This window comes from Paramisgurnus dabryanus, chromosome 22, assembly GCF_030506205.2.
Source record: "Paramisgurnus dabryanus chromosome 22, PD_genome_1.1, whole genome shotgun sequence".
In the NCBI taxonomy this organism is placed as follows: Eukaryota; Metazoa; Chordata; class Actinopteri; order Cypriniformes; family Cobitidae; genus Paramisgurnus; species Paramisgurnus dabryanus.
Genome location: NC_133358.1, coordinates 25,670,349 through 25,695,954, shown reverse-complemented (window position 1 = coordinate 25,695,954; position 25,606 = coordinate 25,670,349). Strand labels below are relative to the sequence as shown.

At 36.2% G+C, this 25,606-nt stretch overlaps 1 protein-coding gene across 5 annotated transcripts in view; it reads left to right on the top strand.

The window, feature by feature from the left end:
- Window positions 1-25,606, top strand: part of palmdb (palmdelphin b) — a 30,912-nt gene that overhangs the window by 4,099 nt on the left and 1,207 nt on the right. For 2 of the 5 annotated variants that reach the window (XM_065258506.2, XM_065258505.2), the window contains exons 2-7: window positions 4,796-4,847; window positions 5,431-5,511; window positions 7,432-7,562; window positions 8,921-9,035; window positions 23,115-25,155; window positions 25,413-25,501. In XM_065258506.2, coding sequence (XP_065114578.1) covers window positions 4,803-4,847; window positions 5,431-5,511; window positions 7,432-7,562; window positions 8,921-9,035; window positions 23,115-25,155; window positions 25,413-25,501 — 2,502 coding nt within the window. In that variant the 5' untranslated portion in view covers window positions 4,796-4,802. Of the gene's footprint in view, window positions 1-795; window positions 909-4,795; window positions 4,848-5,430; window positions 5,512-7,431; window positions 7,563-8,920; window positions 9,036-19,577; window positions 19,889-23,114; window positions 25,156-25,412; window positions 25,502-25,606 lie in introns of those variants that run through there. The other 3 variants (XM_065258504.1, XM_065258503.2, XM_065258507.2) reach the window with 3 other exon arrangements.

Sequence of the window (25,606 nt, the reverse complement as noted above, 5' to 3'; positions counted from 1 at the left end):
CTGTATGAATCAGAGCACAGATTAATTTTTAAGTGCATGCATGCAATCACAAAAGACATGTATGCTTTTATCCAAAGTGATTCATGGTACATTTAAGCTTGTATACATTTTTTAATCAGTGTGTTCCCTGGGATTGAACCCACAACCTTTGCGCTGCTAATATACCCCACAACCAACTGAGCTACAATTCAGGAATACCAATTCATCACTACCAATGTATTGCCACTGTTATTTTGTAACATACATGATATTCTTGCTTGTGTCATCATGTTTGGAGGAGAAAAGCAGGTGACATGGTTTGGAGAAGGAGGTTTATCTTAACAGCTGATGGGTCTTAGACGTCAGGAGAGGTCGTGGGCTAATGTTCACCGATCATTCAATCATACTTGAATGTGTGCTGACAGTCCAGCTGTGAGACAGTGACTATTTTCTACTGTGATATCCATACTTCAGACCTGGCAGTGTGGTCAGGACAATCTAATATGACCTTCTCTTGTCTGTTTCCACACTGGATTTCTTATTAATCCTGCCAGGTTGTTGTAATCAGAGCTGAATGAATCAGATAGGAATGATAATGCGTCGGAATTCTGGATTTAGGAATCAGAATTCCAGTTCTCTGAATCCCTTTGGATCATCAGGCTTGGCAATATCAGACTTTCATTTCAGAAGCTCATGTGTGGGTGTGTAATATCCATTCACTCCTACACAAATTTTCAGATGGGGCGTAATTTATTTAGATTTTTGCATAAATTGGCTCACTGTGTGTGAGGATTTGCTGTATTTTGGTGTACTGGGATGGTATTGTGGTGTAGGGTTGAAATCTGACGCTAATATTATGGTACTGTATGTATGTATTACATTTATAGTTTCCATAAAAGCATACATATAGTCTGGCATCTCTACAAACTGTGAGTATTTTGTTCTTGTGTTCTTACTCTGAAGGTTGCAGACTGCTTCTTGAATTAAAATATTATATAATAATAATAATAATACATTTAAATTACATTTATTTTTAATATTATATGTTCATCCGGGTTGCAGGTTTTCCTGCAAAACATAATATTATAAAATTATTTTAACTACTGTATATGGCACTTGACATCTCCATGGTATGTACATGCAACCCTGTATCACGAAATTAGGTACCTATAGTCACTTAATTTTGTGATTCTTTTCTGTGACACTCACATGTTTTTCCGCCATTTTGCATGAATTTGTGTATGTATTTCTATTTACGTGTCACTGTCACGTATTTGTTACTCAACTGTTTTGTCCTATTTTCAAACCATTGACGCTTCGGTTTAGGGTTAGATTTGGTGTTTGCATCAGGATGTCACTAAGTATTGGTTTATACCTTTATCATGATTTATTTTTTATATTTTATGATTTTTAAACCATTGTCGCCTGGCATTAGGGTTAGAGTTTGGTTTGGGTAAGGATGTCATTTTATGTAAATCTAACCCTTTACCGTAGTGACAATGGTAAGAAAATAGGACAAAACAGTTGAGTAACAAATGCGGGACGGTGACACGTAAACAGAAATACGTGACATGTTCACGCAAAAAGGTGGAAAAACATGTCAGTGTCACAGAAAAGACTCACAAAATTACATGACTATACATTTGTGATACTGGGTTGGTACTGCAAAGTTGGGACACTTAATTAGTAAATTATTTCACTAATTTTCTTATGCTTAACATGATGTCTGCATTAATTTACTAATTTTCATATTTTTACATTTACGCATTACAGTGCATTACAAGGTATTATCAGTATGTGTGCTCCCTGGGTTCGTCCCCACAACCTTTGCGCTGCTCATGCATGCACTACCACTGAGCTACAGAAACATTTTTTACTGCTTTACAAATAATTATTAACATAATGGCACTGTCAGAATTTTTTTTTTTATGCCCCCTATAGCTGTCACTGGGGGTGTCCTAATATGAACCATTTAGGTACAGATATGTATACATTTGGTACCAACAATTTGTACCTTTGAGGTACTAATATTCACTCTTTGGTACCAATATGTACTTCTGAGGTACTTATATATGAACTTTTTAGGTGCAAAGGTGTACTTTTAGAAAGGGTGCAGCTAGGGAGCATTTTTGGGGCAGTGCATGACAATAGCATTTTTTGTTAATAAAAGCAAGCAGCTAGCAATTTGTGCACGTACTAGATGAAGCGTTAATAGTGTTTTTGGTTGATTAAATATTTTGTGCATTAGGTGACAAAATTTCCTAATTGCAATATTTTTCTAATTGCTCTGATTTATCCTGTGCTTATTTTTTTTCTGTCTAAAAGGTGCAAAATGGGGATGTGAGGACTTCACACCCACACATAATTTTTTTTCCCTCTGTAAATGCATCTCTCTGTCAAACATTACTTAAGCTATGCCTCGAATTAGTGGGGCATCTTGTCAATTGATGAGACATTTAAAAGAAGAATGGACAAATGCTAGTGTTATTAAGGGAAATGTCATCTTGCTCTGAGATTCTGAATAAGACTTTGCGTTTGGTGTGTACACCCTGTCTGAATAGATGTTAATAATCTGTTGTTGTAGATCTGTGACATGTTAAATAGATCAAGGGTGTCCGATAAAGTCATTAGTCACCGACCGAAGTGTAGAGATGTAATCTGAGCCGTTTAACATCAACTGACCAATCACAGGTGCGGTGCTGTACACAGCTGTCATATGGACCATCATCTGAGACAGCACGTGTATTCAGAAACGTTTGTCTTTAAGAAAGGAACAACCTGATACTATAAACCCAAAGCATGTGAGAACACTTAGTACAGACCCATTTAGCATTGACTTCTCAACAGTTTGAAGTCTATACCTTTGAGACAGGGGTGTAAATCGTATAGCCTTCATGAATGAGGCACAGACAGAATATTTGGATAGGGAAAATATTAAAGGGATTGTTCACCCAAAAATGAAAATAATGTTATTTATTACTCACTCTTATGTTGTTTCAAACTTATAAGACCTCCGGAACACTTTTTAAGATGTTTTATATTTAGTTCGAGAGCTTGTTTATCCTTCATTGAAAATCTATGTACGGTATACTGTCCATGTCCAGAAAGGTAATAAAAACATCATCAAAGTAGTCCATGTGACATCAGTGGGTCAGTTAGAATGTGTTGAAGCATCGAAAATACATTTTGGTCCAAAAATAACAAAAATTACGACTTTATTAAGCATTGTCTTCTCTTCCACATCTGTTATGAAGTGCATGCACGAGACTAAAGTCACGTGACTGCAGTGACGCGGATGACGTGTTATCCTCAGACATTTTTGCAACGTTTTTTTTCAGATTGTAAACGAAGCCCGGGCACAAAAAAAACCCCCAGCTGGGGCGCACCAGATAACACGTCAGCCGCGTCATACATCATCCGTGTCACGTGACTTTAGTCGCTTCACAACAGATTCGATGTTTCAACACATTCTAACTGACCCACTGATGTCACATGGACAACTTTGATGATGTTTTTATTTGTATTTGTTGATCCCACTGTTCAGTTTTTACAGTGTATAGTTTGTTAGGATAGTGCAATATTTGGTCAAGATACAAATATATGGAATCTAAATATGGAGAAAATCGCCTTTAAGGTTGTCCTTAGCAACACATATTAATGAAACATACTTTTTATGGTAAGAAAATTTACTAAATATCTAGAACATGATCTTTACTTAATATCCTAATGATTTTTGGCATAAAAAATCCCATACAATGTATTGTTGGTTACTGCTACAAATATACCAGCGTGACTTATGACTAGTTTTGTGGTCCAGGGTCACAAATATCTCATGTGGACTAGTAAAAGCAGGTAACAAAGTGTGATTTATGACTGACATGCAAACTAAACACTGTTGGCCTTACCGTGAGCCCTTTGTTATGTTTCACCCCAGCTTCCAGAAGGACCCACGTTTTACATCACACTTGTATTTTTGGAGCAGATTATTGGCACTGGTTGTTTGTCATTCTGTTTTTGACCTTAGGGTGCTCATTTATACACGTGTGTTTCATAACAGAATTTCATCATCTAAATGCCTTGTAACCCTGAGGTCCACCTGTGACAGCTTACCGCCCATGTTTATTTCTGTATGAGACAGGGATGAGGTCAGCCTGCAGTGGGCTATTGTTAACCCAACAACATCGCCTCTGCAAGCCCAGACATCTGAATAATGGCCTTGAATTATTTTCTGCATATATGAAATATGAAAGAACAGTCAGTGGAAATATTTGTCTCTTAATAAATCAATTCATTGCTTTTCATGCACACAAAATGTATTGGTTGTATACAATGCTAAAGACAAGAATATCTTGGACCGGTTAGCAACCATACAGAACCTCCTAAGAAGCCACGATGCCCTAGCATTGCAAGGTGCTAACAGCTCAGATCTGCTTAGCAACAACCTAAATACATTTACATTTGACAGATGCCTTTATCCACAGCGATCATTTTTTTATTGGTTAACCATTTATTGGGATTCAAACCCAGAACCTTCATATTGCAAAAGCTGCAGGAACATCCTTGCATCTCGTTGTTTATTAGCATGTGTAGATTACAAAGTCTTTTGTAAACCCTCTCTTTCGACTTGCACATCCTTCCAATACTCTTCCTCGCCTTCCAGCATTGACGCCTACCCACAGATCTCCCCCTACCAAAGATCTTATATGCCAACTCACACGAGCTTGTCTTTACTCTTAGAGATGAACATACTGTAGATGGTAGGCTGTTTGTGAGAATAAGCTGTTTATTTCTCGCTCTTTCTCTTTTCATGTGTCAGGATCATAATGGAGGAAGAAACTCTGTTACGAGAGAGACTGCAAGCTATAACGGTGAGTATCAGACAAGATTTATTTTCTTGTAATGGAGATTGGTTTGATATTAGCATGTTTAGTATACTGTACAATGTTGTCTGAAGGTGTGAAACTGTGATAAAACAGATTTTTCTCTTTATTGCGACGGAGTGAGGATTTTGCATGCATTCTTTAATTAAAAGCATGCCGAAAAAAGTCAGACAAAGTAGTCTTAAAGCTTTTTTGACCTTGATGACTTGAACAACTTCTAGCTACATGAATCAGTTTTTTTCTGCTGAATTGCGTGTCTAGTTTTGTCAATATATGGAGTCCATTAAAAAAAGCATATGGTAAGAATCTGTCAAGGTTTTATTTCTGTTTACAGACAGACTTTAAGCTGTTTATTTTCTTACATTTATTAAAGAGTTAAAAATAATGTCGCAAAGCCTCCCTCTTAAAAGACTATATCAGGTCTCTCTGTAGCACACATGCTTGCATTATAATAAGACATCAGATGTCACAGATAGAAAAAGAAGCTGTCGGTGTCAAGGTGAAACTTTATACTTCTTTATATAAACTGTGAAACTTTATAATAATTGTAAATCTTTTTTTCTACCATTAGGACAAACGACGAATTCGGGAGGAGATAGAAAAGAAAAGAAGAAACGCTGAAGAAGAGAAATTTAAACTTCAGTATTTAAAGGTAGGATTTCTCCATCTTATATTCAAATAACAACTCTGATGAGCACAGTTTTACTTCCGGTGTATGTTTCCTGTTAAAGGAATAGTCTACCCTTTTGCCATATTAAACTATGTTATTACCTCAACCTTGACAAATGAATACATACCTATCTTTTTTCAATGCGTGCACTGTACAGCGCGTTGTGAATGTGTTAGCATTTAGCCTAGCCCCATTCATTCCTATGGTACCAAAAAAAAGTTTTATTTTGTGGCACCATACTTACTGGTATAACTCCTCATGTAACAGTATTTAAATAGGGAAACCACAGAAGTGTTTGGTGGCTTCCCTGTTCGGTACCATAGGAATGAATGGGGCTAGGCTAAATGCTAACACATTCACAACGCGCTGTACAGTGCACGCATTGAAAAAAGATAGATATGTATTAATTCGTCTAAGTTGAGGTAATAACATAGTTTAATATGGCAAAAGGGTAGACTATTCCTTTAACAAAGGTAGTTGGGGTTCGCATGCATATTTTGTAATTAGCCAATAGCATGTCACCCTGGACCACAAAACCAGTCTTAAAGGGGACAACTTTTTTCATGTTTAAGTGCTATAATTGGGTCCCCAGTGCTTTCTAACCTAGAAAATTTGAAAATGAACAACCCAGTAACTTGAGCCAAATTTGGCTCGCATTGTGATGTCAAAAGGGGATCTTATTATAATAACCACTTAATCTGCACTATCTAACCACGGCACTGCTAAAACTTCACATACGTACTCTGGGGACACCAATGTTTTTTTACATCTTTTTAAAGTCTTGTGAAATGTCCCCTTTAAGTTGCATAGGTATATTTGTAGCAATAGCAAACAATACAATAGCTTTGTCTGAAATTGCATACTATGACAGTATGAACTGAATTAGATGAAGTACCTACTCATCGACCGTTTAAATTGTAGGTACTATATAGTATTAAAAAAGTATAGTATAAATGAATTCAGACATACTACATTCACCATCTTAATACATCAAGTGACATATGTTGTCATTACAAAATAACATTTCGAAAATAACAAATGTTCTGGTTTCCTAATCTACGTGTTGTTTATTTTGCTTGTTATATAAATGAACTATTTTAAAAGGACTTTGTTGTTATTTATTCTTACCGGAGTTTACCGGAAGTCATGTGTTTTCCTCGAAAGCCACTTGTTTATGTTGTTACTGCTGAAATCATTTATAAAGTATGGAAGTAGGCTGTTTCGGACACAGCCATTGTATGGCTTTTTCTTTTATACTAAAAATCATTAGGATATTAAGTAAAGTTTTTTGCAAACGTAAATAAATCAAAACTTTATTTTTGTGAGTGGTTGCAGTTTGGGTGATTTTCTCAATATTTCGTTTTTTTCACCCTCAGATTCCATATTTTCAATTTGTTGTATCTCTGTCAAATATTGTCCTTTCCTAACAAACCATACGTCAAACACTTATTTATTCAACTTTCAGATAATATATACATATCAATTTAAAATAAATTAACCCTTATGTTTTGTAATCTAGGGTCACATGTGTGTTTCATCCAAATCTGGAAAGATGTGAATTGCTACTGACTGCTGGTAGTCAGAGGCTATTTTAAATGCATTTATCTATTCAAATACAATTTTGTTAACCTTCAGTGGTACACCAGTATACCGATGGTCTCGACATAGATATAATACATAAGTAATGTAATGTAGTATTGATGATGAGTTTGTGAAAACCCAAGTCATATGTTTTCTAAAATAATCCTACATCATCATGGCCGAGAAATCATGTCAATAATCGAAATCAAATTTTGATCCTCCAAATCTCATTATTATGAAGTTCATTATTGTTACTAATAGGATGAAATAGATATTAAAGTTGGCTAATATAAGATACTGCATTATTATTTGCACAAACAGAAGAAAACCCTGCGAGAACAATGGCTGATGGATGGATTAAATACCCTTAGCGAAGAGGAACAAGAATCTGCGAAAGCTCAAACTGAGGACATCCAGCACCAGGCTGAACTTCTACAGAGCAATATTGACCGGTACGTCTCACTTCCTGTTTACTGTACAGTATGTCAGAATCTTGTTTAGCGTCTATGATGTGCTTCGCGTCGCAGGCAACGTACAACATAACATAACTGTCCATTTACAACAAACCCAGTCTGGAAACGCTTACTATTTACACAGGTCCTACCACACAAATAAAGAACAAAACACCTGAGGAAAATGCTTTACAGGTGTAATGAGAGTTTACGCTGCAGTTTCTGAGAGACACTCACTGTCTGATCTCTCAATTTGGAGCTTTATTAAGTTGGAATTGAAGTTTTCTTTTCCAACATTATTGGGGTTGAAAGGCCTTAAAAAAGCCAAAAAGCTCGTACTTGGTAAATAGACGCAGTTTAAACTGGGTGGAAAAGCAATCACACAAAATCCTACCAAATTACAGAACTGATATGGATCAGCATCTTCTGTTAATGTCCTTTATGTCAAGATGAGAGTCATGACCTCCAGACAGACAGTTTCTCTCAAAAAATACATTGTTTGCCTTTATCGTCAAATTTCTATACATGTCAGAGAGATGGACAATGATTAAACAATAAAGGTGCCATTAGAAAAGGATTTTTCAAGTGCATATACCAGTGAAGGAATAATAAAGTTACAGGCCTATTTTCTTATATGCAGAGTTCCCGCGAGTCATTGAAATCCTTGAAAGTCCATGAAAAAATTCAAGGCCCTGAAGAGTTTTTGAAAATATACATACATAGATACAGGTCATTGAAAGTGCTTGAATCTATTTTATGCAAGAAGTTTTCTGGAAAAAAATCCTTATTATTCCCTGTGTAGTGTAGGATAAAATCATAAAAATTCTTGACTTTTTAAGCACACATGGTACACTGTTTGCTTTAAATGCTTATATCTTCTGTCTGCGAATGTTGATTCATACCAAAATGTTTTTTTTTTGCATAGTTGTGTTTGACACATGAAAATATCTCGGGTATGTAACTGTTGTTCCGTGAAAAGGGAACGAGACGCTGCGTTTTACTTGCCATACTTCCTGCGTCCCTGTAAAGCCGTCTTTGGCAATATTTCAGATAGCGACATACTTCCTGGCTCCCGCGTCACCCTGTCTTTGTCGTTAAGCCTCACCATTGGTTGAATTTGATAAACACATTCAGACACACTTACCCCTGGAGGCGTCTCCAAAGTGTCACCGGTGCAGTGACGCAGCACGAGTTCCCTCAAAAGGGAACTGTAACAATGTATCTTAAAAGGTAACACGATGTAACCTTGTTCACTTGAATTTAAGGGTATTGGACCGGGAAAGTCCTTGAAAGTTTTAATAACATTATAAAGTCCAATAGTCTGAAAAGTGTGTAATCATTTGTCTATGTCCTTGCAGAATAGAGGTGGAGATTGGAGATTTGGAGACACAGGAACTGGAGATATCCGCCAAGGAAGAGATTATTTTAAAGCAATTGAAGGAGGTGGAAAAAACCACAGAAGACATCATAAAGGTATTGCTTGTGTATTGACTTTAGCAGGCTTGGAGACTTCTTATCATTTATTACAGCATTGGGGGCCTAACTGGATCAGCTTTTTAATCATGAACAATGGCCATCATTGGTAATCTGATGATTTCCTGATAAAATTTTGTTATTGGTACTGTGGGGTGGATCTGAAAATTGTATGGTTTGGTTTTAACAATCTTGTTTCTTCGACAAATCCGGTGTTGGTACCGTGCGATACAACCCACTGTATTTCCACATAGGAAGTACATGCAAATACACATTCAGGTAAATATTCATTGTTGATTTTGGTTGCATGTATTTTTTTATATAAATGTATCATTATGTGACCCTTTCCTAATAAAATAAGATCTTCTGATTTTTACAGATCCAGTCCAATACGTCTATACTGCAATACCCGATGTCCCAAAATCCTACACTCCCACAATCAAGAGGAGATATTTTACGCCGACAAAATTTGAAGCTGATGGCGAACAGGAGAAACAGGGTACGACACAAAATCTCCACTGTTTACACAACCAATTATTCTCTGACTTATAATTATCACTTGACGTTCTGTATAAAGTAGCATAAATATGCTGAAATGCTGTCAGGATGTCTGCAAACAGCTACTGTATCATCAAACTGTCCAGTCATCTAATTACAGCAGTATGGCACATAAATGCTATTTTATATATAATAAATAAATCACGAAATAACTGCAATTGTGAGCGTGAAATGCACTTACGAAAAAAACATTATAATTAAAAGATCACCAGCTTTCAAATAAACAGAAAATGTGCCAAAAGTGATGTCCGGTGGGGAAAATGTACTTTAAAGTTCCCCTGTAGTCAATAATTGTACCACTTAAAAATCATCTTTAAGCTTGATAATAGTATATGTAAAAGTTTTTTTTGTGACAGTAATTTCATGCTTTAAAACAGCTTGGATGCAACTCTACACTCTTGCCTTATTTATTATCCATCATAGGATCTATGAATATGCAAATTATTTACCGCCTCTACTCAATCGCACAGCTCGGACCATAAATATGAATATGCAAACTAGTCCATGCTTCTACTTATTCGCACAGCTCTTACCATAGACATAAAATGTAAATTAGTCCCCGCCTCCACTCTTTCACTCAACCTTTTTTTTGCTTGGCTTGTGTTTAATGCTCAATTTTCTCTTTTAGCTACTTATACTATGAAGATCAGTGTGGAGAAAGATCTCCGCACCGGCGAAAGTCACATCCTTTCCACAGCCACCGTCGCACCTCAGGACCTCCACCAACGGGGTATCAAAGTCTACGAAGACGGCCGTAAATCCATCTATGCCATGCCGCAAGATGGACGTGTCTCCCAAAATGAAGTGAACCTCTCGATGAGCTCTCTCGAGGTGGAGGAGCTTCTGATGAAAGCCACTGAGAAAAAAACCCCAGCAGATGTGGAGTACCACGAACCCGTGTTTTCAAGCCCTTTTAGTCGACCTACAACGCCACAGATAATAGAAAGAGGCTATGTAAGCTTTTGTGGTCTTCATACATCCACCAAGACCCAGAGTCCTTTTCAAGCTTTGAACTCCACTAGTGAAGAAACTGGCAGTCTAGACGGCAACCAATCACCAGCATTCAAAACCAATATTAGTTCAATTGCTGACTGTTTTGATGGTGAATATAGAAGCATCAGCCCGACGTCAACTTACATACCGGACTATGAGGAGGAGTCCCCAGTAACTCCGACGGGAGACTCCGGGCTGGGATTGGCAAGGTGTTCACCTATCAATCCAAGGGATGATGACTCCAGGGTCAACTTTGTGAGGTGTCTCCCTCCTGAAGTGGAGTGTGGTGAGCCTGTTACTATGATCTTCATGGGATATCAAAATGCAGATTCCGATGAGGAAGATGAAGGAATCCAGGCTGAACTTGTAGTTATTGGTGGTGATGATGAGGAATATTGTGTGCATGGTAAAGACCCGGATGCAGAGGACGCCCATTTGTCTTACCACCCACAGGGTTACCACAGCAAAATCTTTAAACCTAATAATATGTACCGTTCTGAGATCAGACCGGGTGGCATCAGAACCTACAACTTTGGAGGACGGGATTTTGGAAATGAATTGGGAAGTCCAGTTGCCACAGGTATCATTCGAGGATGAGACAGCATATTGGTTACTAAATTCATACTAACTTTCTACTAAGAAAACTCTGTCTGACAGAAGATTTCTGCTTCTTTACTTCCACCTAGTGGTCCAAAATATCTCACAAACATACACGAAGTTTGAAGCATCTGTAATCATAATAATACTAAACAATAACCCATAATTGTACAACTGCATGTCATGCATGAATATTGTATATGAATGTATTTAACAGCTTTTAAATACAATAAATATCCACTTTGAGTTTTTAACTGGCTGTTTTCCCCTCTCTTTTGTTTCTACATTACATTTTAATAGCAATATATCAACAGGTTTCAATGTTAAAACTGAGCGAAATTAAATGTTTTTCATTTTTCAGTATGCTTTACACACAAAGCTCCTCATTGTATTTCATTATAAATACATCTGCGTCTGACAGCGACCGTGTGATTCAGAGATGTTTTGTAGTTTTCTTCTTCACCGGAGAAATGTGTCACTCCCATCCATCAGCCGTAATTGATCACTTTGTCCTTGCTTGCTTTTAAGACGCTGCGACTGCTCGAGAGGGCTTTCATAACGCTTTCTAAAGAGAATGTTATGTAATAACCCCTGGCTTGCGTTATATAAGCAGCGAAATTAACACAAAAATTCACCAAAGTTTGCATGCTGTTGTTTCAGTGCTCGATTTAGAGTTAGTGCATGCTAAATTTGTTTACTGAAATTGCATCCTCCCCTCAGTAGGCAACACACTGCAGAGAAATCTGCTGATTGAAATACTGAACTACTGTTATTGTCCTTTCCACAGCAATGCCAATGAAAGAGTCTCGGCTAGGAAAGTACATGTAACCTTCACACAGCAAGATTCACGTGTTGGCATCATGTGTTGCTTAGGATTATAAAAAGGAGATATTGAAAAAAAACTGCTTGACATTATTCAGATTTTAATAGCAATGAATGATTTGTTCATGTTGTACATAATGATTTTCAGCATTTTTTTTTAATTAATTTTTGTAATTTTGTTTTATTATGTTTTTTCCTTATTTTAAATCTTGGTTTGCAGTTCCTTTTTGTACTTTTATGGGTATACAACACTAAAATTGTGCACGTTTTTGGGTACAATATTATACCATAGCGACCTATTGTGTAACTTTAAGGACCTATTGTGTACCAGTTAAATACAAAACATTTAACTTTACCTTTAAGGTACAAAATAGGTCAGAAATGTATCCAAAAAGGTACAACATTATATTATGTTTTGTATATTAAACTTAAAGGATTAGTTCATTTTCTTAAAAAAAAATCCAGATAATTTACTCACCACCATGTCATAAAAAATGCTAATGTCTTTCTTTGTTCAGTCAAGAAGAATTTATGTTTTTTGAGGAAAACATTCCAAGATTTTTCTCATTTTAATGGTTTTTAATGGACCCCAACACTTAACAGTTTTAATGCAGTTTAAAATTGCAGTTTTAAAGGACTCTAAACGATCTCAAACGAGGGATAATGGTCTTATCTAGAGAAACTATTGTCATTTTTGGCAAGAAAAATAAAAAATATGCACTTTTAAACCACAACTTCTTGTCTTTCTCTGGTCCTGTGACGTGCCAGCGCGACCTCACGCAATACGTCATCACGTCAAGTGGTCACAGATGACGTATGCGAAACAACGCCCCAGTGTTTACAAGTGTGGAGAAAGAGGACCGTTCAAACGTTGTTGTATGTCGAATGATACTAATTCATTTCTTTGTGTCATTTTATTGTTTAAAATGGTCCGCAAATGTGTGTTTCATATATGTAACGTGTGACCTTTCGACGTCATTATGCAATTATGCAAGGTCACGCTGGCTCATCACAGGACAGAAGGAAAAAGAGAAGTTGTGGTTTAAAAGTGCATATTTTTTATTTTTCTTGCCAAAAATTACAATTGTTTCGCTAGATAACACCCTTATGCCTCGTTTGAGATCTTTTAGAGTCCTTTGAAACTTCAATTTAAAGTGCATTAAAACTGTTATGTGTTGGGGTCCATTAAAGTCCATTAAAATGAGAAAAATCCTGGAATGTTTTCCTCAAAAAACATATTTTCTTCTCGACTGAACAAAGAAAGACATCAACATCTTGGATGACATGGTGGTGAGTAAATTATCTGGATTTTTTTTTAAGAAAATTGACTAATCCTTTTAGGGGAATCACCCCTGTCAAGAAAAAGGTACAGTAAAGTTTTTTTCCTGACAGTGTATCTAAACATCTTTCATATGACAAATTAAGAAGCAAAATTGTATAGGAGAATATATTTTAAGGTTTAACTTTTTTCTTGGTTTAAGCATTATTTTATCAAGGTTTAAAACATGAAACATATTGCAAATGCAGTAAGAATTAAGTTTGTTTTTCTTTTTTTTTTTAAGTGCCTTAAAGGTTTACTCTGAAAAAGGATTTTTTAAAGAATAACACATTTTGTGTTGTACTATTTTGATATTATGTATCTTTTTAACACATTTTGTGTTAATTGTGTGTAAAATTGACAACACCAGTTGAGTTAAAAGTATCACAAAATGTGTTGTCCTCTACGTAACACAGATATGTGTTTAGTTAAGGACAGGTTTGTGTTGTTTTTATCACAAAAGTTTTTAGTGTTCAAAGGCAGCAAAGCCATAGAAGAAACATTTTCGATTCCTCAAAGAACCATTGAGTCAAAGGCTCTTAGAAAAACATTTCTTTCATACCTTTTTATAATTTAAACAAATTTTTTTTCACTACAAATAACCCTTTATGAAATAAAAAAGTTTATTTGGATGTTAAGGGTTCCTTATGTCATGAGTCCCCCAAAAGTGTCTTTCCCAAATTTCAAGAGATAAAAGATGATGCAAAACGAGTAAAAGTTTACTGGCTAGGCAATTTGTAAACAATTTGTTGTCTTTATAGCATCACATGGACCCTGGACCATAAAACCAGTCATAAGTCACACTGGTATATTTGTAGCAATAGCCAACAATACAGTGTACGGGTCCAAAATACCAAAATCAAAGGTCATTTTCCATGAAGATGCTTTGTACATTTACCTATAATACCTAAATACACTGTAAACATTTCTGTAGAAATTACAGTTTAACTGGCCGCTGGTTGCCAGTAATTTACTGTAGATTTTACATTTATGTTATTTACTGGCAACAGTTTCTTCAAAGTTAAATGAACATAAAACATTTTCAGTCTTTATCTTCTACAGTAAGTTACTGGCAACCAGCTGCATAATTACAGCTATTTTTTACAGTGAAATATAAAACATGTATTTATCATTAGTAATATGTGTTGCTAAGGACTTCATCTGGACAACTTTATATGCGATGTTCTCAATATTTAGATTCAAATATTGCCCTATCCTAAGAAACCATATACTAGGGGTGTGCGGGGCAAAAACTAACGTGGGGTTATTTGTAACATGGACTGTTTACATTGTTGCACATTGTTGTTGTTTAGGCTACACACGAATGATTGCTGGCTGCCAACAAAATTAATATTCCTGTTTTATCAAAAATCGTGTGTCAAATTTATTTTTGTTCATATCTTTAATATAAATTTAATAAGGTCACGTCAAAGATTAAAATCATAATGAAATGAATGGCTAAAATCGGACTTTTATGCTCATTATCTCTGTAGAAACTGTAGTATGGTTATTACAGACTGAGTCTCATATAAAAAAAAGTTTTGTCATAATTGTGCTGCTTTTTCCTCACATATTTACACATTTGTATCCATTTATAATTGAACTATTGTTAGAAAAGTGCTGGATGAATAAATACAGTGTGGATACCTGTCTATTATAGACAAATATATAAACAATATCCACTTCAAGTATATAGACAAAATAGTATTGAAATATCTGCCTTCAAACTTAATTTTTAGCAAGTGCTACAACTAACCCCCTGCCTGTTACAATGAACCCCACCTATGGGGTAAGTTGTAACGTTTGCACTTCTGCCACGTTTGGTGTAATTGTCCAAGAATGGTAAGTACTAGAAACAAACTTCAAATGTTCATTTGTAGCAGAGATGTGTGTGTTGCTTGTGTAAAAATATAATTAATCAAACTCAATTATTTTTTGAATGATTGAGCCACAACCAAAAAGCGTTAGGTTGTGCCCCGCTCTCCCTACATTAACGGAAAGCGTATTTTTCAGTTGTTTCTTATGATTGGTTTGGTGGTCCAGGGTCACATTTAACAGTTGAAATGTTTCTTTATAAAACCAAAAATGATTCTTCTATGTCATCGTGAAGTACCTTGATTTTTAAGAGTGATATTGATCATAAAAATTATTTTAGCTGTATATTGTACGTATGTTGGCATGAACACAAATCACTATTTGTCCAACAAGAGACGGTAAAGTTGAAATATTATGTATTATACTTTGCAAATGTCAAACTTTGCCTCTGATACAAGTTTCAAAGAGACAGTAAACAGTACTGATTACCTGAAACCTTGAAAATCTGCCGGATTGACAGAAGGCTTTTAAAGACATTTCTTGTGAGACTATGTGCGTGTGTCAGAACGGCAAAGGCTGCTCAGCTATTGGTTGTTTCTGGCACATTGAAAGTAAGTGCCAGTCTCTGTGGTTACAGCAGAAGCAGAGAATCACTGAGCACGCACCTTCTCTCCTCGCTCCGCTACTGTCATAACACAAGGTAGGACTATTACAGAAATAACCAGGGAGAAGTTACAGTAAATGATTACGTGCAACTTTAATAATTTTAGCTGGTAAATGAACCTGTTTTGTATTTAGATGTAGTGTGTGTTGGCTTGTCATGTGTGAATATGTGTATATAGTGATGGTGTAATGCGCTCGTGTGGTCTATAGCCTTTTTTTGTACATGTGTGCATTTGCACAGGTATCTTTCTGCACATTTCTTGTTATTTTTAAAAAAATGTGCTTTGAATGTGTATGTTGCATGAACGCCCTGCTAAGAGAAGATGTTTACTTTCAGTTCTTGCTTATATTCATTTAAAATTTCATACTGTTACATCATTAAACTAAAAGAAAGTATACATTTCAGAGTTGGCTTTTGTAGCATCTATATGAAGCGTCTCATTCATTTAATAAACTCATTATGGGTTATGTATTCTTTTACATCCTCTTTTATAATAACTGCATGAGTCAAAAGTGTGAAGATGTTGGTGTCTCTGTGGATCAAACTGAGAGGTAGTCAGCCCGAGGCCTGCAGAAGTTTAATTAATCCCGGACTGCTTGTAGAAACCTCAAGCACATAAGATTTGAGATCTGAGATGTTGACAGTGAATATCCCAGCCGCGCTGAGGTGAATGTGGGTGTGTAAGTATGTGTGGGTTAAAGTGAATTAGAAGTGCTGGCGTGGGTGAGCCGAGGCGTGTATGTTAGACGCCTGGGGTAAACGTGAGACTGTGGATGAATCTGATTACCGGTGAGAATGTCCTTTGCTCCACTTTACACTGCCGCTAATGCAGTGAAGGGCAGAGACGTGAATGTGGTGGCTTTTTGTCACACAGAAGGTCTATGTGCAATTATGCCATTTGCGTTTTTGCACTTGGCAGTTGCTTTTAGGAACTTGCAGTGCTTTTGAGGTATGCATTATAGTGTACAGTATGTGTGTTTACTGCTAATTGAATCCATGGTGTTTTGGTATCCATATATGGTATTTTGAGCTAAAACTTTACATACACACGCTGGGGACACCAAAGATTTATTTTAGATCTTTAAAAAAATCTCATAATATGACCCCTTTAAAAATCCTTACTTTATTTCTCAAAAGTTTTTTTTTAATTTTTAAATGTCACTTCACATGTCATTGTTCATGTTTAGCCATGTTGTCAATATACATTGAAAAAATAACTTAATTTACTTAATAAAATCCTTGTAACAATTTTCACAAACTTTTTTCAAGTAAAATTCACTGCTTTAATTTTAAAAACAATTTACCTAACAATATCTACTTAATAATACATGAAACATTTGTTAAATAATTAAGTAAATGTCAATTTTTATTTTTATTTTAAAAGTTAGATTTATTTTAATCGTTTGGGTAAAGTCTATTACTTTTTTAAATACTGAAGCATTGCTGTCCTAAAAATATTAAATAAATCTTATTTCCTGTTGTAGGGTAGGTTGTATTTAATGTTTGTTATTTTCTTTTGTATGGATTTGGCTACTCTTAGTGTCATAAATGGCACAAAATTCATGACTGAATTGAATAAACTTGATTCAAACACACACAAAATTGGATTTTTGACACAAATTGTCAGTACAGTGGAGATATCTACAATAAAATGTTCTGAACAGGGTTTATGTAAGTAAACACTGATCACTTGAAAGGTGACTTTACAAAATTATAATTCACCACAAAGCAACATTAATAATATAAGAGCTTAAACCTCTATTACATTTTATCAACAAACACTGTAAAAAAAATTCCGTAGAAATTGCAGCTGGGTTGCCGGTAATTTACCGTAGATTTAAATTTATGTTTTTTACAGGCAATATTTTGTTCAAAGTTAAATAAACATTAAATATTTACAAGTCTTTGTCTTTACAGAGTAAAACTAAAATAACAGCATCAAGCAAAACATTCTGGGAAACAAAATCTGAAGCAAAAAACTGAAAAAGGTTGATGATGATTTCTGGTTCCCAGAATGCTTTGCATGAGGCTGTTATTGTATATTTTTATTCTGTAAAGATAAAGACTTGTTAATATTTAAAATTTATTTAACTTTAAACAAACTCTTGCCAGTAAATAACATAAATGTAAATCTACGGTAAATTACCGGCAACCCAGCTGCAATAACATTGTAATTTCTACGGATTTTTTTTACAGTGAATATTTAAAGTTCTTATTCAGTGAAAAAGCTTAAATAATCATAAACATTATATATAAACATTTATTAAGAAGTAAGAACTAGATTAAATTATGTAGAAATTATGATAATAATCTATACCAAACCAAAAAGTTGTGACAGAATCAGATTTTCCCTTTTTTCTGTAAACAAATTACACACATTGTGATTTTGAAAAAAAAAAACATAATTCACAGTAAAAATAAAAAATGACAAAATTAGAAAGTTCACTGTAGACTGTAAGAAATGTCACATTTTTTCAAAAACTCAAAATTACAAGATTTACTTGACAGCAATTTTTCAATTCATTTTTGGAAAAAAAATCTATGGAAAGCATGCTTAGGGTAACAGATTATGACACAAAGGTCAACAAATGTATATAACATGCCTTGCTTGAATAACTAATTCCTAAACGTTTTAAGGTGCAATACTATTCACTCTAAAAAAACAAACGGTGCTATATAGCACCAAAACAATTGCTTTGTATCGTAACGATAGAAGAACCATTTTAGTGCCATATAGCACCGGTGAAGAACCAGTGAAGCACCAGTGAAGCACCAGTGTAGAACCATATAGGGGCCATATAGCACCACATATGGTTCTACATAGCACTATATGGTTCTACACAGGTGCTTCACTGGTGCTTCACTGGTTCTTCACCGGTGCTATATGGCACTAAAAATGGTTCTTCTATCGTTACGATCCAAAGCAACTGTTTTGGTGCTATATAGCACCGTTTGTTTTTTAGAGTGTTCAACAGAAAGTAGTATTTTGAAAAAAATGACATGAGCAATTAAAAATGTAGCAAACAGCAAACTATTGTTTTACGTTGTGCACAACTGACTTGATGATGTGGAGGTTGAACAAAGTGTTTTAAAAAAAAAAATTCCGATTAGAGAAATGCTCCAAAGCGACTGAGAAAAACTGTAACTTTCCGATTGTTCAGATATATGAGTCTTGAAACCACACAGTGATGTTTTTGTTACCTGGGAACATTGTTCTTGTTCTGAAATGTCTAAAGGCTCAATACCCATCACAAACAGTTCTTGCTTTAGATATGAATGGCCACCTACGCTCTGTCCACCCCTCTACCCGCTATTGTAAATCCCCCTCAAGATTCACAGCTTATTTTCTTTCTGAACACAGTGTGCTTATAGTTACAATGATGTGCAAGTCACATTATAACATTTAAATGTTACATTTATTAATAATATGAAGATTAATTTTTTTATGCATTTGTCGATTGCTTTTATCCAAAGCAATTTACTGTATAGTGCATTCAATATATAAATTTTATTCATCATGTGTGACTCTTGCATTGCTAACACAATGATTTACCCATTGAGCCACATGAATAGGATTGAGTTTAGGGTGTTACTGATGGCTCACTACCAATCACATCACTTCTTGTAATGAAAAGATCCATTTTAGCATCAGAACGTCTGACACGGTTTGTGGCTAGAAGGGATACAGCTACGGCCAAAATCTTGTAATAACCCTTAACCCAACTTTTCATTGGATTTATGCTGTAGCTATATCCTCTCTAGCCAGAATTGTCTGACACGTGACTTTATGGACAAGCCACATATTGACCAGTCTGCCAAAACCGAAGTTGTTAAAAACACTCGTCCGGCCAATCAGATTTGAGCATTCGACAGCAATATCCCCTAGGGGGATCACTCATGCCAACATTTGCCCAATTCACTGTGACATTTCTGCCAATAGCTTTCAAATTAGAGTTTACTTTCAATCCACACGTCCACTGAGGTGATACGTTAACCCAAGCCCAGTTCTTTCATATTTTTCTGAGATGTGAGTGTCCTGGTGAGGTGGAGATGATCTCCTTCTGGCTGTTTATCCTGAAGCTCACGGTAGGTACTGGGACACGCTGCATTCAATGTGAATCTTATTGTCGCTGAATAATTTATAGAATACAGATTGTCTTGACACAAATGCTGAGATGGGGAGCGTGCATGCATGTTGAAGTTTCTCACCAGACGAGGTGACAGCTAAAAGGGGGCTGGGTTATGTTGCTATGGCAGTCCACACTTGCGGCTTGTCATTTTCATGAGGCATTGTGTGATTTCTCTTGCTTGATTGGGGTGAAACGGGCAGGGGCTGAAGTGGATGGTAATTTCACGTAATTCAGACTGTTTTTAAGGATTGCATTAGCATGCTGGTTGAGTTTGGAATGATTGTAGAGGATTTCATGCAGTGGTTATAATTATACTAAACAGATATCAAGAAATACATACAAACTGGTTGACAGCAAGTGTTTCAAGCCGAAGCAAATTTATTAAGGATATGATGGCATTTGCACAACCCTGCTGTCTGTACAATCCTCACATACTATGTACATGTTATTTTCTGTGTATATTTGTGGCTTTGATATATAAAGGAATCGTTTTTTTATCCGGATAGCAGCTGAATTCTTGTCAAAAAAAAAATTTGAGATCACACATCACTTGTCACTTGGCAGCCGGCGTGAATGAGATCAGAAAAATTCATCAGTAAACAAACAGCACTGCCATGATCAAACATGTTATGCATGGCCACATCAACAACAAAAGAAATAAATAAATGCAGTGTGACAAAATTAATTTCCTGTGAAAGTGTTTGCAGAAGTATGAGCAACAAAACACGGTCAGTGGTTGTCAGTTAGGACATTTAAGATTAAATTTATACAAAAAAAAAATGTTTTACACAAGAGGAAAATCTTTGCTGCCTTAAAATTTTTTGTTGAATCAACTCAGATTTACAAGTCATTTCAACTTACTATCATTTATCTTAACTAGAGATGAGTTGTTATAACTACAGGTAAGTTGTTATAACTTCTAAAATTAAGTTGACTTTTCTCAACTATATTTTATAAGTTGTGTCAACTCATCTCTGTTGACATGACTTGTAAATCTAAGTTGATTTTACAAAAAATGTTAAGGCAGCAGTAAAGTATTTTTTACAGTAAACTTTTACAGAATATTGGCATTTCTTATTTTTATATTTATATATATTTTTTTCTATAGGCTATGACAGTGAATCAGGACTGATCCGCTGTAAGCCGACTAACATTAACAGTGCGTTTCACAGAAAAAATATGGGTTTAAAACACGAGAGTGCCTTTAAAAAAAAAAAAAAAAAAAGTTTTCCATAATATTATCTTATCTTTATGGTTCTATAAAGAACCTTTAAACAGAACCATTTTCGGGCTCAAAATGTTCTATGTAGTGAAAAAAGTTTCTTGAGACTTTAAAAATGAAAGAAAAAAAGTTAATTTAAATTTTTGACTAAAAATCTTTGGAGAACCTTTGTTTTATGTATAGCATTGATGCAAAGAACCCTTTTAGAGCCTTTCTTTAATAGTGTAATTATGCAATACACTGTAAAAAAATCCTGTAAAATCAACAGTAATTTACTGCAGGCAACAAAGGGCACTGATATATTTTAAGATACGTCAGTGCAAGATGTTTTCAGATTGGACAGCTCTTACATTTATTGTAGTCTAGGACTAGTCTAATCCCTGTCCGGGAAACCGCCCCTATGTCAATTATGACAACATTCAAATAAGACTTGTGAGCATCAATGCAGATCACAATTTTTGTCCTGCCTAGAGAAAACAAAGCACCATGTGTATATTTTTCAATCAAAATATTCATTTGTGGGTCAGCTATCCCTTTAACATTTGTACCAGTCATGGCACTTCTATGTATTTTGCCTAATAGAGGTCTTAGCTTTGCAGTTAATTCTCCTGCAGTCTTATATAATAAACCTTTTTCATTCTTCCCAGCGTCTGCAGTCTATAACCTACTTTTGTAAAATTATTCACTGTAATAGTAAACAGTCCTATTCACTTATACACAAACCTCATAATCTATTCCTACAATATATAGGGAATAAACAAGGCCGCTTTATGCATGGGCTTACCTGGGCTGAAGTCCAGGGGCTTTCAAGTCCAGGGGCCTCCCATGTTCACGTTCATGATGAGCTGAAAAAGTCATATTGTTTTGTAACTTGTCAGGTTTTCTGTCAATCACTCTAATTGCGCGTTACATGGCTGCTGATTGGTCCGTGGTAACTTACGGTGAAATAAAATGTCAGACGTAACAGATTTTTCTATTCCGCAAATGTAAATGAGTGGGCGTGGTCAACTTGGCATTCCTGCATGTTAGACTGAGTGTGACAGAGAAACAGGAAATAATCCACCAGAGTAATTTTTGAAATTTCATAATAAGCAGACGTACTGGTAAAAAGGACGCACTGGTTAAGGTGCAAGTAAAGAGCGACAAGACCTCCTCTGTCTATAAAGACTTATCTTTTGTTATATTTAGTGCATTTTCACTTTAACACTAACTTTAACTTGTTAGATTTTAAAACTGTGGTGAGCATTTAGTTAGTGAGTGGCAATTTTCTGCAAATTTGTATATTCCAAAAACTATATAAACATAAAGCTTATAAACACATTTTGATTTTATTATCACCATAAGTTGCTGTGTGTGGTTGTTAACTAAAGTGTCTTGCGTTTATGCTCAAGTGGGCTCAGTGATATGTTATTAATAACAATATTATGCTGTTTTCTGGCTCAAAGAGGGAAAACTCACTGTTGTATGTCTCAAAAGAAACTAATGCATTTTGTGATGTAGATTATAGATATTACACTTTTTTCAAATGAGACTCTATAAATCGAGGCGATGGAGGGGCCTAAAAAACCTCTCAGCCCCAGGGCCTAACATTAGGTTAAGGCGGCCCTGGGAATGAAGTATATGTATATATTTCATCTCCCTTCTTATACAAATTTGTATTAAACAGATGTTGCAATCTGAGTCAAATCAAAAGGTAAGAATTTTAATGCCATGTAAAACTAACACTGATGACTAACATGATTTCGTTTTTTTTTTGAGGTGCTGTGCAATTATAACACCAATGGTGCCTGTCGACACTTGAAGACAAAAACTTTCACACAAATCTAACATTACATAAGCTCTAGACTAAAGCTGAGTGGGTGCTAATTGGCTGATTCGCTGCTGTTTTCGGTGGTTTGGGAAATGAGTTTTCTATTACTGCAGTTTAAATTTCTTCTTCATTTTCTATCTTCTCTTGCAGGGAGCTACAACCGAGGTTGAAGAGGTGGATAGATTGGAGGACGGTGGCACTGGTCATTCTCATTTACAGAATCCAGAACATTCAGAACTGAAGTCCCTATCTGAGCCGGTAACCATGGAAACAAACGAACACTCCGGCACAGCAAACATAATCGATTGTGAAATGGAAGTCCTGGAGACTGAGTTACCTGAGAGCAAGGACACCGAAAACAAAGACCAAGTCAACTATGATGAAGACGTATTAGAGACTGTTAGTGCAAAAGTAGTGGCAGATGTTTTATCGGGTTTGCCTTCTGAAAAGAACGAGACCGACGAGCCTGCGGAGGCTCTTGTGTTAGAGGACACCAGAGAAGAACTTTACCGCAACGAGTCAATTACCTCTTCAATCTCCGACACTCCTTCGAGTGTGGAGAGTGTGTGCGAGAATGATGTCTTGCATAGGAGGCAAGATTCAACCAGGCAGGAACCAGCAGAGAACATTGCGACCCAACTTGAAGACACTGACGTTGGAGAAATGTTAGACCCTTTGGGTACAGAAGCGCAGGAAGCCATCTTGGATGATTTTGGATGTGACGATCAAGACGAAACCATCCTTGAGCACTACATCCGAGAGGATGTGCTATCAGATGTCTCAACGGAATCTTGCCACGACCCTGACGAACTGGACGAATGTCTTCGAGTTGAAATAGCTGCAGCGTCATCTGAGAGCGAAACTGAAATGGAAAAATGGAGGAACATTTTCTCATCGTCCATCAATAAGGAAGATGACGATTCCTATATCGACAGCCTTGAGCTGAGCGCACAGGAACTCTTTATTCAAAAACCTGAAGTTCGGAATGGTGATGATGATGATTTGAAGGAATCTGAAGAGCAAGAGATCCCTGTTGCAGAAGAAGTGCTGGAACAACCAGAAGCCGAGCCGAATCAGCAACTACAGGAGATATCTTACAGCGCTACCACGCTGTTCCACGAACTGTCCAAGATTTCCGAAGACGACGAGGAGCTCGGTCGAGCCTCTGCAACCCAGAAAAGCAATTCCTTTGATTCTGTCAAGTCTGATTCCAGCAAAAAGATGCCTAAAGATTATTGTGTGATTCAAGAAATGAAGAGCGAGAACGTCAGCACCGAACATGTGGATTTTAAAGTTGCCCGTCAACAGTGGTTAGAGATAGAAGAGCAAACGAAAAACCTGACGCCCCATCCAAGCACACCAACTCCAAGATCTGGGACCTGTCATAATTTTATGTACACGCCAGTGCGCAATATTGACAGGCCGAAGCGCGACCTCGAAAGTCTGACGCTTTTAGAAGACTACGCCCATACGCAGTTCAGTCCCTGCTCTGAAGATTCAGGGCTAGATGACTCCAGTTACAGGTCACCGTTCGATGACCCAGATACTCCGATCGAGATCCGCATGACGGGTGAACGAGAAGAAAACTTAAGGCGCGACAGAGGAATGTCAAAATCCTATTCCAGTGACTGTGTACAGATGAGAGCCAGATCTGTCAGTTTAAACCCTGGATTACTATGCCAGGAAGTCGACGAGAAAAGAAAGATGTTCGAACATCAGGAGGACAACGGAAGAATACCGAAATCTCCCAGTATCAACACACCTTCATTCATCATTACCTCTTCACCAACCAAAGGCTCGCCAAAACGGGATATGGCTGCCAATAGCGTCATCATCCTCGAACCTGAACCTCCGAGCCCACGGCACGGAAGGATGGTGTCCTCCAAATCTGCCGACTGGAGATCAGAGGATAGCCCAAATGTCATTATCCTGGAAACATCGAACCTAATAATTCGAAGCGCATCTGAGTTTAACTTAAATTCTGCCTCGGAGGAAACCCAAGAGAAGATGTTTCTCAACAACCCATTTTTTAAGCTGCGGTCCAGGAGCACAATATCTCTTGTGGATGAGGAGATTAAAGCGGTCAAACAAAGAGAAGAGGAACTCAGACGTCAAAGAGCCAGCATTTACTCGAAGGACCATTTTCTGATGTCTCCGAATCGTTTGGATGGATCACTGTTTAGTAATTCAGGTATACAAAAAATGAATTTTATAACATTAATCATTTTCATCAGTTTTCAGTGTTTCAACTTCATTTTTTACTTTATCTGTGTTTAAATCTAGGGGGAAAAATTGTAAAGAATGCCAAGTTGTACATTTGCAACCACTTTTTTTAAGGCAATAGTTCTCTTGCATCTGAAGTGTTTTGTTTTAGTGGCTTAAAATCTTTTAGATGCGCTAAAAATTCATAAAAAATATGATCAATTAATTAATTGTTATTCATTTCAGATGATGTGCCAATTAAATGCAAGTCATCCCCTTCATCCCCAATGAAAACATGCAGAATGGATCGTTCAGTTCTGTCATGTGATCATCGAGTAAGTCCACTTTAAATTTTTTATTTCATTTGACCACGAACAATGTATAAAGTATACATCACTAGGAAAAGTATGATTTTCTGAACTTTTCATTACAAATCTCAA